General features: G+C 30.6%; 1 protein-coding gene and 1 pseudogene across 1 annotated transcript; both read right to left on the reverse strand.

The window, feature by feature from the left end:
* Positions 1-570: 570 nt before the first annotated feature.
* LOC148173744 (uncharacterized) lies at positions 571-2952 on the reverse strand. Its single transcript, XM_088036741.1, has 3 exons — positions 2872-2952; positions 2739-2813; positions 571-2651 (listed from the first exon to the last, which is right to left on the reverse strand). The coding sequence occupies exons 1-3, from the start codon at positions 2935-2937 to the stop codon at positions 714-716; spliced, it is 2079 nt and encodes a 692-aa protein (XP_087892867.1). The 5' UTR covers positions 2938-2952; the 3' UTR covers positions 571-713.
* A 2750-nt stretch (positions 2953-5702) lies between these two features.
* Positions 5703-7503, reverse strand: LOC148173745 (uncharacterized; annotated as a pseudogene).
* Positions 7504-13718: the final 6215 nt, after the last annotated feature.

A 13718-nucleotide genomic window follows, 5' to 3' on the forward strand; every position in this document is an offset into this window, starting at 1 on the left:
ACTAGTTCTTTGAAATTTGTCAGATTAGTGACATCTGAAAACTCTAACCTTAAAAATGGCATGGTTACACTAGGAAAACAGTGGAACTAAAACGTTGGTTTCACAGTCGAAAAGTTACTAAAGTCACGTGAGTTAGTTTCGTATAATGAAAATACATACACATATTACATGCATGTTTCATAGTGTCATAGTTACTAATCAACAAACGACAGGGTTCTTGCCTAGTTACTTACTACTATGGGAGTAGAAAAAATAAATTATTATTACACCAAAGTAACGACACGAACGTAAAATTAGTTTGTTTGCTTTATAATTATATAATTTGTTTTTGTAACACAACTACTAACTAAAATTGATTTTCTTATTTTGTGATATTAAAAAGGTACAGATTTTCTTATCTTACTTTGTTGTAATTAAGAGAATTGTTTATATTTAGTTATAATTTTCATTGAACATATAAATAATAATAGTCTGTTTTTTTTTCAACTTATTTTCTTACCATATCAAATATGTACCAACTAACATAAAGTCGTAAGTCCCGGTTTAATGAAATATTAAAAAATACTCAAGTAGAAATGTATAATTTAATCAAAGATTAAGGGCAAAAAAATGAGATTATTTTCCATTACAATTTACAGATTCTCAAACTACCTTAAAATCAGCGAAATGCACATAAAATAAAACAGGGTACATAACTAACAGAGAGAATGATTTTAACATTCATAGCTATCCTCTACAATTGTTTCTATGTTTGGTTCATCTTGCAGTGTTTTTTTCTCAAAATTTTCTAAATACCTGATGCTAACTTTACGATCATCAGAGAGATGAAGACCAATTAAAATTTTCTTTAAACCCTTTCTTTCATTTCCTTCAAATTCAAATGCTTCATAGTATTTTTTCCGTAGACACTGTTTTAGGGCCTTCTTTGCAGAATCTTGTTGATGCCGCTTTAGTTCAATTATAATTACTGCACATTTTGAAATAATAATTAAATCAAGCTTGGGTGAGCATCCCTTTTTGATTGCAAATTCTGAAAAGCAATCCAACTTCCCACAACTAGAAATTAACATCCAAAGGTCACAGTGAAAGTGAAAATGAGCTTTTGGTAATTCTCGGTCGGTATACAAATTTTCCACAGATTTTTTAAACGCAACATATTTCATAGGTTCATGCTTCTCTCCACTTCCTAAAGACATTAATGCATTCACAAATGACTTTTGTTGTTCTACAGTAAACAGGTTAGTTTTAAATTTTACCAAAGCCTCCTTAAGTTTGTCTGTAAATACTTGTTTCAATTCTAGATTCGGAATTTGTAATGTCCAATTCCCATCATTCTTGTCAATAACGTTAAAGTACCCACATTCTGTGAGGAACTGAAGAGCTAAGTCTACCTGCTCCAGTTCGATACAATTCACAATTGATTCACATAATGATTTCAGATTATAAATATCGTTCAACTCTATAGTTTTTGTCTCGATGGAAATTTTCTCATTGTCTCTAACGGCAGGAAACACCTTCTCCCGCATTTTTTCGAATTTAAATAGTTGGCAGATATATTTGGTTCCAACCGATTCAACCCAATAACTTTTTCGTACGAGATTCGGTAAATAATTGGTAATAGACACAGGATTAGAAATAGTTGTATCTTTGTCTCCCACTACAGTGTAATTGTTGTACCACATAGCAATTTCATCAAGAGCTTTTTCTCTTTGACTTTCTTCTTTGACACAGTTGTTAACTAAAGCGTTTACTTCTTCCCTAGTAAATCCAAAGTATTTATAATAACCATAATCATTGTCCAAGAATGTTCTACGTTTCACATTGTTAGCTCCTAATGAAATCATATCACCTAATGCAGTGACAGAAAAAATTATTACTCGTTGAACAAATTGTGCTGATATCTCATCTTTACATAAAAGACGCATTAGTTCTCGTATGAAAGACATAATCTGTTGGTCTGATGAGTTTTCACCAAATAACATTTTCATAAAAGGTGCGTCGAACTCGTCAATCAATATAATAATTTTCTTATGGGTTTGTTTTGTTTGATAGTGGACCGACAATACCTCGATCAAATATTCAAAAGCCACCATTATGTATTGTGGTGCTGTGTTACAATTTATTGCCTCTTTCCAATGATCATCATCATCGGCATATTTCAAATGGCGCAAGAAACGTTCAATATCCAGTCTTCCCATATTGTTACTTGACCAGCTGAATTTTTCACCATCTTCGTGAATTAAACATGTTTCATATTTTCTACACTGCTTCATTATCATATCTCTAAGACTCTCCAAAAATTGGCTATATGACTTTACTGATAATTGTGCAAAATCAAGAAAAATTACTGGATGCTGTCCGCAATGCTTGCGAAAAAGTCTTTTACTTTCACAATCATGATTCTCTATGCATTCTTCAGTGCATTTGTAAATTCTGAGATCCTGGAAAAGTTTATATTTCTCCAACTTTTGTTGTTCACTGCTGACAATTTCAAAAAACTTCTGCAGCTGTTTGCAAGCCATAGTCTTGCCAAATCTGGGCGGTGCAGTGAGAAGTATTCTATGTGCATCCTTCATAACGGATTTAATAAACATAGACTTGTCCACAAAAGTCGATGTCCAACGAAGAACTTCAAAAACCAAGTCAGGATCCTGAAAAGACATAACAAATTGTAATTTCCATGAATTCCTATTTGAACATAAAACAAATTGTACATTTGTTCGAAGCAAGTTACTTACGCATTCACTTTCATTTGAGCCTCCGCAAGTGTCCAAAGATGTTACATCATCCAGTAAATTTAATCCAAGTAATTCCTATAACAAAAGTGTAATACCATGTTACCGTGTGATACAATAATATGTCTGGTCTTACTTGGTCTGAATAGACAGGTTTACTTTCGACTTTTTTGCGCTTTGATGAGGATGAGGAGCCCTCCATCAGATCTACCTGAAAAAAAATTTATATTCAACGAATTTTTTTATCTGTAATCTGTATGAGTAAAAAAATATTAACAAAGTTCCGTTCAAAATGATTTAAAAAGATTCAAAAAAAATTGTTTACAATAAATAAAAAAATGACCAATACTAAAGAGAACAAAATTGTAGCAGAATATTATACACCATTAAAAACAAATCTTTTACCCAAGATAAAAAAATAAATATACCAAAAAATATCAATGAAGTAACTCAAATAAGAAATCGTAATTTTGCCATTGAATATCTCAATTCGACTGTAAATAAAAAACTAACAAAGACAGAATTTTGCAAATCTAAAAATATTTCTAGAAATTCCCTAAATATGGGACTAAATTCAGTTGGAATTAAGATTGCATGTAAAACGAGAACAAAAGAGAACAAATCGGAACAATTGGGAACAAAAGAGAGAAAAAATAAAATAAAAAATAAAAAAATATTCGATAATGTAGAACATAAAGCAGGTAGTCGTAAAAATATAAGTTTAGATGAAGAAGCACATAAATTAATTAGTAAATCTTTAGAAACTTTTCAATCATAAATGGACAAACTAGTTTCATACATTCCCAACGATGAGAAAGAAAAATGGAAAAAAGATTTAAAACCTATTATTACTGAAATAGACAGATTAGAAGATGGAGCAAAAATAGTCGGTTTCAAACAAGAAGTAGTAGATAAATATATTGCAAGAAAAACAGCTAATTTATTCCTTGAACAATTAATTATGACAGACTGTGAACTAGAATCCGCTAATAATAAAATCGATGAATTGGAATATAAATTAGACAACTACAATAATTATGATCCTAAGAAATTAGCAGAATTAAGAAACAAAACAGTAGTAATACCATCAAACATCGATGATGTAAAGAAAAGAACTCTCAAAATATTTGAAAGACATACTAAAAATATGAGAGCAATAAATGAAAAAACTCAAAAATTGTAAATTAAATGGAAAGTACTGTATTCAAGAATTTAAATATATTCAATGAAGAATATCCAAAATTCAGAAAAAAGTCTTATTCAACAAGTTAATAAATTAAAAATTATTATTTTTATTCTTGCGTTTATTATCGTAATTGTTATTATTGTTTTCTTAATTTATTACTTCAACGCTAATAAAAAATAGTTCAACAGTGTCCATGAACGTACCTATGACGATACTAATACGTGTCCATAAGCTAATGTATCTGTAGAATTAGGTAAAAGATATCTTTTATCATCTTTCCAACTTGGAGACTTTTTCTTTACTTCTTCAGTAAAAATATCATGTTTATGACTCCTAATCACTCTCTGTCTATGGAAGTATTCAGTTTGATTGAATAAGCAATTTTTGTAATCTTCAAAACTTATTTCTTTCTTCAATACTGCTTTCTTGATACCTTTTAATTTTTTTGAAACACACGTTTCAGTTCTGTAACTGTACATTTTTGACCTTAAACCTATGTATTCTAATATCTTAATACCATTCAATTCATCTTTGAATTTCCCTATTACTTTCTTATTTTTATCAGAATATAATGGATGGTCCTTTGGATAATCAGATGTATCAAAATAGTCGGGTTTGTTTTTCATAAATTCATAGAAATCAGCCATTTTAATCTCATATATGAAACTGTCGGTATCTCCATAAAGTTTTATTTTTTCATTAAATTCTTTTTTAATTACATTGTAATGGAAGTTATACATTAATAATTTCGATAAATCTAATACGGCTTGCCCAATGTAAATTGGTTTATTAAACAATACTTTGGTTTTATATTTGTGAACTGCTGCCAGGTGTTTGCTAAATATAGTTCTGTGTTTAAAATTAGGTTTGTTTATCGCTTTTTGTAATTTTTCTTCATCACAATATAATTTAATATTTTGTTGGTTTCTAACAGATTGCATAGACTTACCATATGGTGCATTAACCATTAGTTTCCAGAAATCTTTTTCAAAATCATTTTTCGCCTTCTGTCTTTGTTCAGTATTAAATTTTACATTATACCTCTGTGAACCTTTGTTATTCTAATACCTAAACTTTTGTAAAGTTTTAATGTTTTGTAATGAATTATATAATTTTTCTTATCATAGAAATGACAAAGTAGTTTTTCTACTTTTCCGCCCGGGGGAATTCTATTTTCCGGAGCCAAAGGCAAGTCATTGAATTTGTTATGAATAGCCAAGTCTACAGGGAATGCTAAATCAACTTCTAAAACATAACCGGTATCACTATCTGATAACAGTATACCATCAACATTTTTAATTTCATCACAAGTCAACCATTTAAAGTTTTTTTCTGGTAATCTCTGAGATAAAGCCCATGCATATAGATTATTAGCATCTATATAGATAATCTGAGTATTTTCATCTGCCTGCGAATACCTGTTACTACACTGTGAAATACCTCCTCTAATTCCGTTTTCAAAAAACAAATACATTTCATAATCAGTTAATAATTCCAACTTCACTGAAGTATATTTGAGCATACAGTCCCAAGCTAACCCCGGAGTTGTATAATACCAAACAGGATCCAGTCCATAACTCTTTTCTAAACATAAATCTCTAAAATTTTCAAATACATCAGTTAATAGCAAAACATCTAGTTTTAAGTATAAATCATGCCATTCACCCAAGTTTTCAATTTTAAAATATTTCCATACTTTCACTGCATGTTTGAATTCTTCTTGAGAAATTCCTTCTTTTGTGAGCGAAGAATAAAATTTATCTATTGATGGAAGTTTTGTTTCAGAAAATTCCTTTTCTAATTATCTTGCTTTTCTCTTTCCTAAATAACACATCTAATTCATGATTTGAAAAGTATTTAATTATTTCTCTCAACTGACTTGATTCCAGATTAGATGACAAATTGTCTAGGCTACTTGCTAAAAATCTAAATGAATCGATAAATCTCAGTTCGATATATCCATTATCATCCATTCTTAAAATTTTACTGAAAGAAATATATTTCTCTTCGTTATTAGGTATTAATTTCAATTGACTTTTATCTTCTCCTAGATTTTTTATAAACAAATGACAATCGTAAGCGCTTAAATTATGAAACAAAATTGGAATAAACAATGGTTGTCTATATTTCAAATTGCATTTTCTACAAGCAGCTCCTCTATATTTTCCAGTGTAGTGATCATGATCTCTTACTTTTGGGTTTTCTATAGAAAAAAGATAACAAATTTTTGTTTTTTTATATTCTTCTAGTTCGATATCTTTTATGGGTTTATTTTCTTTTAATAACTTGTATATTGTTCTGGCATATTCAGTTATTCTTTTTATAAAACATTTATCACTTTCCTCTCCTCTGTAAATTTCCAATGGGTTACCAATATTATTATAAGCACTCTTAATGTATAATCCATAACCACAGGGAATATGAAATTGTGTTTTATGAGTATATGATGATTCAGGATTTGGTTCGCATGTATGAATAGGTTTCAGAATAGATTCAAAATCAGAATAAATTACATACGGATGTCTTAACATTCTTTGAATATTTTTAAATTTTAATATATTATCTTCAGGCATGTTCGGAACACATGGTTCATTACTAAAGCACACATTTTGATGTTTCTTTAAAGCATCTTCAGTTCTAGCGGAGTAGTTCTTCTACAGAAATGTTTTTTGTTTCTATTTACTTCCAACTGATCATTCAACAATCGACTCAAATTCTTGATCCAACAATAATGATTTTTGTCTTTATTTCCAAAGTATAGTAAGTCGATATTCATTTCATATATTTGCTTATTATTATGATACAAAGGATAAAATATTTGTTCTTCGTAACTAAACACGGTAACATTAATTTTATTATGTGTTTCAAATTTAGGTATGTCCTGGATTTTGACAGGAAAATGTATTCCTTCAAAATTTAATTTATTTATATATTCCGGCTTATTATAATGATTCAGTCTATCTACGTGTTCTTTTGCTTGATGTAAACATGATATTACGCTGTACATAAAGCATTTATTATCGTTGTTTTTAACATTAACGCAAGCTTTTTTATCTTTAATCCACTTGGGTAATTCTACATATGAATTTCCGCTTAACGGTGTATATTTGTTTATATTAATGCGCAAATAATTTATATTTTTCAAAGTCCATCCAGATCCCTTATCTTGCAATTCATCACATCTTGATATAAATAAATCCTTTTGTTCATCCCAATATTCCTCCAGATCATCTTGTTCTCTTAGTATAACATTTGGTAACTGAAATTTATGTATCATTATAAAGTCTTCATTTTCCAGTTTCATAAACTCGCATTCCATCTCTAAATTGATTTTAATATTTTTATGGAGATTTAAAGCATTTATAACTACTTTAATAGCCTTTTCTTTTATCATATCCATATATGTTTCTATATCTATACCTTCTTCTAGATTATTATGCTGATAGGTTAATAATCTTCCTTTAAAAGCAACCTGAACTAAAATAAAATCTCGCTCTGGATTATGTCTTGAGTGATACAAAGCCGGTTCTGCAGCGGAAGTCGTAATCTCGAGCGCCCGTCCTGTGATGTATTGCTGGTCATCTGCCAATCAGGCGCACAGATGGTGTCGGCGGCTCTTCCGGCGTATTGCTGGTCATCTGCCAATCAGGTGGCGGGTGATTTAAAAATTTGACAGATGGCGGTGGGAATTTGACAGCTGGTGGCGGGAAATTGAAATGTGTAGCCGGTTGGAGGCGCCGCGAGCCGATAAACAGTTCAATTTGCGCGTGCGCGGCTAAACGGCGGGAAATTTAAAAATTTGACAGATGGCGGTGGAAATTTGACAGCTGGCGGCGAGAATTTTGACAGATGTCATTATGGAATGGCGGAAATTTTGAATTTGACAGTTGTGTCAGATCAAGATGGCGGTGACGGTTTGGGTGACTATCATAGAGGGCGCTAGAGTGAGCAAAAATTTCAAAAAAATTTGAGTGCGGTCCTCGGAAAAAAATTTTTGGAATTTCTCGGAAAAAATAATATTGCAATTTCTCGGAAAAAAATGCAAAATAATTCGTTATTTGGGTGTAATCATCCGGTCTGATTTCCGCGTTTCTCGGAAAAACAGCAAACATTGATAAGACCGGACGTTTTTCGCCGTCTATATAATGAACAAAGTGATCAGCTCAGACCATTGATTGTGCTGCTGTCAAGGTGCTAATAGAACAGTAATCAGCTCAACATTTTCCGTCGTTTATACGAGTGATCAACTTAAGTCGATAAGACAAATAATTGAGTTGTAGTGAGAGTGATAATAAAAGGTAAGAATAAATTTTTGCTTCTAAATCTGGTACTGAATTTGTACTTTATCTTAGGTCTATCATGACTTCCAAAGCTGATGAAGTGATCGTGGTAAGTAACGACATCGTTCAGGCTACTAAAACGCATTTGGATAATTTGACAACAAACTTTGATCATCAAAGTGCTTTATATTTGGTCCACCAAATTAAAAGTTATTTTAAACTTTATTCGAAAACTATTAAGGGGATATCAAACAAATTTCAGTATAGGGCAAATTCAATGTATTTTTCCAAACACGATTACTCGAAAACTATTTGAGTAAATTGCTTTCTGTTTTTTGCATATGAATCTGTTCAACGTGCACTATGTTGAATGCTATATATAATTTTTGTAAAATGATTCTTTAATGACTTTTTGATTAATTAAATACGTAAACTTGGCTGAAAGCAAAATAATTTTTAGCATTCCACATGCGTAGACTAATTTTACATAATGTCGACTAAACAGATTTTTTTTAAAGTTAATAGTTTTTGAGAAATCGTGTTTGGAAAATTTCATATTCGATGCATGTTATCCTTGTCTAGCAGTGACATCTCTTTTCTCTGTACCAGAGAGGTCTGTCTGGTAGGTAGAAATGCGGGTACCATAAATCAATTTTGTAGCCGAAGGGATAGTTTACAACTGAAGCTTTTCCATAAACACACAAAATCTTAAATTTGCCTGAAACAAGATTTTTCTCTTTTATTCAAACTGAACGTAGCTTTGAGGATAATCATTTCAAAATTTTGAACTTTATATCTGATGAATTAGGATTTTAAATTGTTTTAGAATAGTTTTAGGTGATAAATATTTGTCTTTATCTTTATTTTTTAAGGGAATCTCGAACAAATTTGAATATAAGGCAAATTCAATGTATTTTTCCAAACACGATTACTCGAAAACTATTTGAGTAAATTGCTTTCTGTTTTTTGCATATGAATCTGTACAACGTGCATTATGTTAAATGCTATATACAATTTTTGTAAAGTGAATATTTAATGACTTGTTTATTAATTAAATACGAAAACTTGGCTGAAAGCGAAATAATTTTTAGCATTCCACATGCGTAAACTTTTCAAAATTCACTCATACGTATTTTGAGAACAACCAGACAGTAATATAACGTCTTGTTGTCAAAATTATGACTTTGGGGTGGTGAAAAGACTGAAAAAATTTTCGTAATTTAAAGGTTTTAAAAGATAGATCAATCACTAAAGCAACAGAATATAATTATTATATATAATTTAATTATTTATAATTATGTTCACTATTTTTTGTTACATTCACAAAAATCTTGAACAAAATTCGAAGATCCCAGTGCATCCATTAATTCTTCAATTCTTGCAATTACACAAATCCCACCTTTTCGGGAAAAATTTTATTTATTTATGAAGATAAACATTAAATAATAATAATGAGATATTGTAATTATTAAGTTTCACTGGTGTAATTTGTAAAATATCGGACTCCCTACTATCAAAGTATTTAAGATTTACTGGCCATGGGCAATAATAATTTGGCCATCAGTGCAGTCAAAACTATTAGCTATTGTCCTGACCACAAGATGATGGTAATAATAATCTGAACCACCCGGGCTGGGGTTTTAAGAAGTAGTTTTTATTTATGGTTTTATTACCGTAGTAAGCAGACTGACCATGGATAACTCACTAAAAGAGTGCCGTCTACAAATAATGAGGGTTGAAGGGAGATGCTGCATTTAACGTTTGGATGTTTAAAATGTTTCATATAATTTTTCCTTTACGCAGAATTTTGAAGCAGAATTTACCGTTACAGTTTGTTAGATATCCCCTTAAAAGCTTGAAATTGAGTGTTGGTGCTCGACTCAAGCTTAATTCCAATTTAATTAAATTAAAACATTTTCACGTCATACTTAAACGTTTGTGTGCAAATAATGGTATCAGTGGTCGAGGATTGAAGATAAATCATCAAAAGAGGGTTCAGTGGGAAGAATTGAAAACTGCTTTTAAGTCACGCGTTCAAACTGGAATAATTTTTAATTTAAGTCACATTGATATTGTTCAGTTTTTAAATGATGCATTTTCGGTTTTTAATTCTCGCATTAAAAAATTGCTTAAAAAATTTACTTTGCTTAAAATTAACGAACGCATGTTTTCATGGTGAATTTATTAAAAACAATCCAAATGATGGTAGTGAAATTATTGAAGAAAAATCGTTTACCAGGAATGGACTGTTGGATCAAGGGCGAAATATTAAAGATTGGTTTCAAAATTACATAAGTGATAAAATTTTAAGTAAACTGGAAAACTTTCAACTTCGTGATTCGGGTTGGGCATTACATAAAATTATTTCGTTGGAAATCAATATAAATAAATGTGAAATTGGGAATGGTTCATCTTTCATCAGACTTCCACAACAAATTGCTAATAAACACGCTTGTGTTAATGTCAAAAATTATAATGATAACGAGTGCTTTTCTTGGAGCGTCATCTCAGCCTTATTCCCCACAAACATTAATGCTGATAAGATTAATTCGTATCCGCATTGGTCATCAAAATTAAATATGAAGGGAATCGAATTTCCTGTCAGTATTAATCAAATTTCTAAATTTGAAAAATTAAATAATGTTTCAATTAACGTGTACGTTTTGGAATTAAATCAAACTAAATCAAAAGCATCGTATTATACTGTAGCTCCAGTAAGACTGACAGAAAAAAAATTAGAAAAACATGTAAATTTGCTCCAAGTCCAAAACGTTTATTTTCCAAAATTAAATGATTATGAGGTTCCAGATAATGCCGATATGGATAACACCGAAATAAAGTATCATTATTGTTGGATTAAAAACTTGTCTCGACTTGTTTCAAATCAATTAAACAAAAATAATCATAAAGTCTATTTATGTGATCGTTGCCTTAATTATTTCAAGAAGGAGGATACTTTTAAAGAGCATTCGGAGCAATGTGAAAAATTAAATTTTAGTAAAATTTCATTTCCAAAATATGATTATGTAGAATTTCAAAATTATATCAATCAACAGACATTACCATTTATTTTATACTGCGATTTCGAGTCTGTGCTTCAACCTATCGAAAAAACTTGTGAAAATACATCCAAAACCTTCAAGTATCAACAACATAAAGCGTGTAGTGTTGGACTATTTCTAAAATGTAACTATGATGATAGTCTGTCCTTTTATGATTTTTATCGTGGTGAGAATGTTGCTGTGTGGTTTACAAATAAGCTTAAACAAATTGCAAGAAATGTCTCTGAAAAAATAATCGAAGCTAAACCTATGGGTTCAAGTCCAAACTTTAAATCAGCTGTTTTATGTCACATATGTGGGAAATGTTTTACCGAAGAAGATAGACAACAAAAAAACATTGTAAGAGATCATGATCATTTTACATCGATATTTAGAGGATTTGCTCATTCAATATGTAATTTAAATTATAAAAAGCGATTTATGGTTCCCATTGTTTTCCACAATTTATCGGGATATGATAGTCATTTCCTCATTGAAGATATTTCAAAATTAGGAAAAATCACACTTTTGCCAATCAATCTAGAAAAGTACATTGCATTCACGCTGAAAGATGAAAATACTGATATAAAATTTAGGTTTATTGATTCTCTCAGATTTATGAATGCATCCTTGGATGAATTAGTATCGACTTTAGAAGCAGATGAATTACAACATTTAAAACACGAATTTAAAGACTTAGATAAGGATTCCTTCAAATTACTCACACGCAAAGGTGTATTTCCATACGACTATCTCGACTCAATTGAAAAATTAACAGAAACATGTCTACCACCGATCGAAAAATTTTATAGTAAACTAAATGATTCGCACATTTCCGAAGAAAATTATCAACATGGTCAAGACGTTTGGACCCAATTCAAAATTAACAACTTGGGCGAATACTTGGATTTGTATATGAAAATTGACATTTTACTATTGGGCGTTGTTTTCGAAAATTTCCGTCGAGTAATGCATAAAACGTATGGTTTGGACCCCGCATGGTACTACACTTTACCCGGTTATACATGAGATTGTATGCTGAAATACACTGGATGTAAACTCGAAATTCTTAAAGATATTGATATGTTATTATTTGTGGAAAGAGGTATTCGCGGTGGCATAAATCAATGCTGCAATCGATACTCGGAAGCAAATAATAAATATTTAGGTGACGATTATGATCCATCTAAACCAAATAAATATCTAATGTATTTGGATGTCAACAATCTTTACGGGTGGGCCATGCAGCAATATTTACCCTATAGAGAATTTAAATGGTTAGATGATGTTACTGATTTTGATGTAACAAATATTTCCAACAAGTCCAACACAGGTTACATTTTAGAAGTCGATCTTGACTACCCGCAACATATACATGATCGGCACAAAGACTTACCTTTTTGTGCTGAACACCGAAAACCAGCAAATTCAAAAATCTCTAAATTAATGACCACCCTACATAAAAAAACTAATTACATTCTTCATTATCAGAATTTAAAACAAGCGATACATAATGGTTTAGTGGTTAAAAAGATTCATAAAATTTTAAGTTTCAAGCAAGCTCCATGGCTAAAACCGTATATCGAACTAAACACAAATTTACGTGCACAAGCCAAAAGTACTTTTGAAAAAAATAATTATAAATTGGCAAATAATGCAGTGTTTGGAAAAACCATGGAAAATATCCGAAAACATCGAATTGTAAAATTGGTATCGCAATGGGAAGGGAGATACGGAGCAAAAAATTTAATATCCAGCCCCAGATTTCAAAATCGTACAATTTTTAATGAAAATCTTATCGCGATCGAGCTTGCAAAAACTGAACTTATATTCAATAAACCATTGTACATTGGTATGTCTATTTTAGATATTTCCAAAGTATGTGTCTATGATTTTCATTATGAATTCATGTTAAAGAAGTTTAATGAAAATAATTGCAAACTTTTATATACTGACACAGACAGCCTTATCTACGAACTTCAATGTGATGATATCTATCATGATTTAATTAAGGCAAATATTAAAATGTTCGATACAAGTGATTACCCTTTAAACAATCAATGGTCAATACCTCTTGTAAACAAAAAGGTCCCTGGGGTGATGAAAGATGAGCTAAATAGCAATGCGATGAGTCATTTTATTGGACTTAGATCTAAAATGTACGCGTACAAAGTTAAAGGGGGAAAATGTATAAACAAATCAAAAGGTGTTAAATTTAGTGTTGTCAAAAATAAAATCACTTTTCAAGACTACCTAGACTGTTTAAAAAATAACATGGTTAAAGAGGTGACTCAACGTACAATACGATCATTTGCGCACAAAGTTTACAGTATCGAACAGCACAAAATTGGTTTAAGCAACTTTGATGATAAAAGATTTTTATTAAATGATTCCACTGATACTTTAAAACACGGTCACTACAAATCACTTTTAATGGAAACAAATGAGAGCCTACAACATTGAAAATTAACATTCA

The sequence above is a fragment of the Gnatocerus cornutus genome, chromosome 5 (genome assembly GCF_029298725.1).
Source record: "Gnatocerus cornutus isolate USDA-ARS CGAHR chromosome 5, icGnaCorn1.1, whole genome shotgun sequence".
Taxonomy (NCBI): domain Eukaryota; kingdom Metazoa; phylum Arthropoda; class Insecta; order Coleoptera; family Tenebrionidae; genus Gnatocerus; species Gnatocerus cornutus.

Coding starts and splice junctions, on each gene's coding strand:
- LOC148173744 (XM_088036741.1), bottom strand. CDS start 2,937: ATGGAGGGCTCCTCATCCTCATCAAAGCGCAAAAAAGTCGAAAGTAAA. Junction 2,814..2,871: donor AACCTGTCTATTCAGACCAA/GTAAGACCAGAC, acceptor CTTTTGTTATAG/GAATTACTTGGATTAAATTT. Junction 2,652..2,738: donor GCTCAAATGAAAGTGAATGC/GTAAGTAACTTG, acceptor ATGTCTTTTCAG/GATCCTGACTTGGTTTTTGA.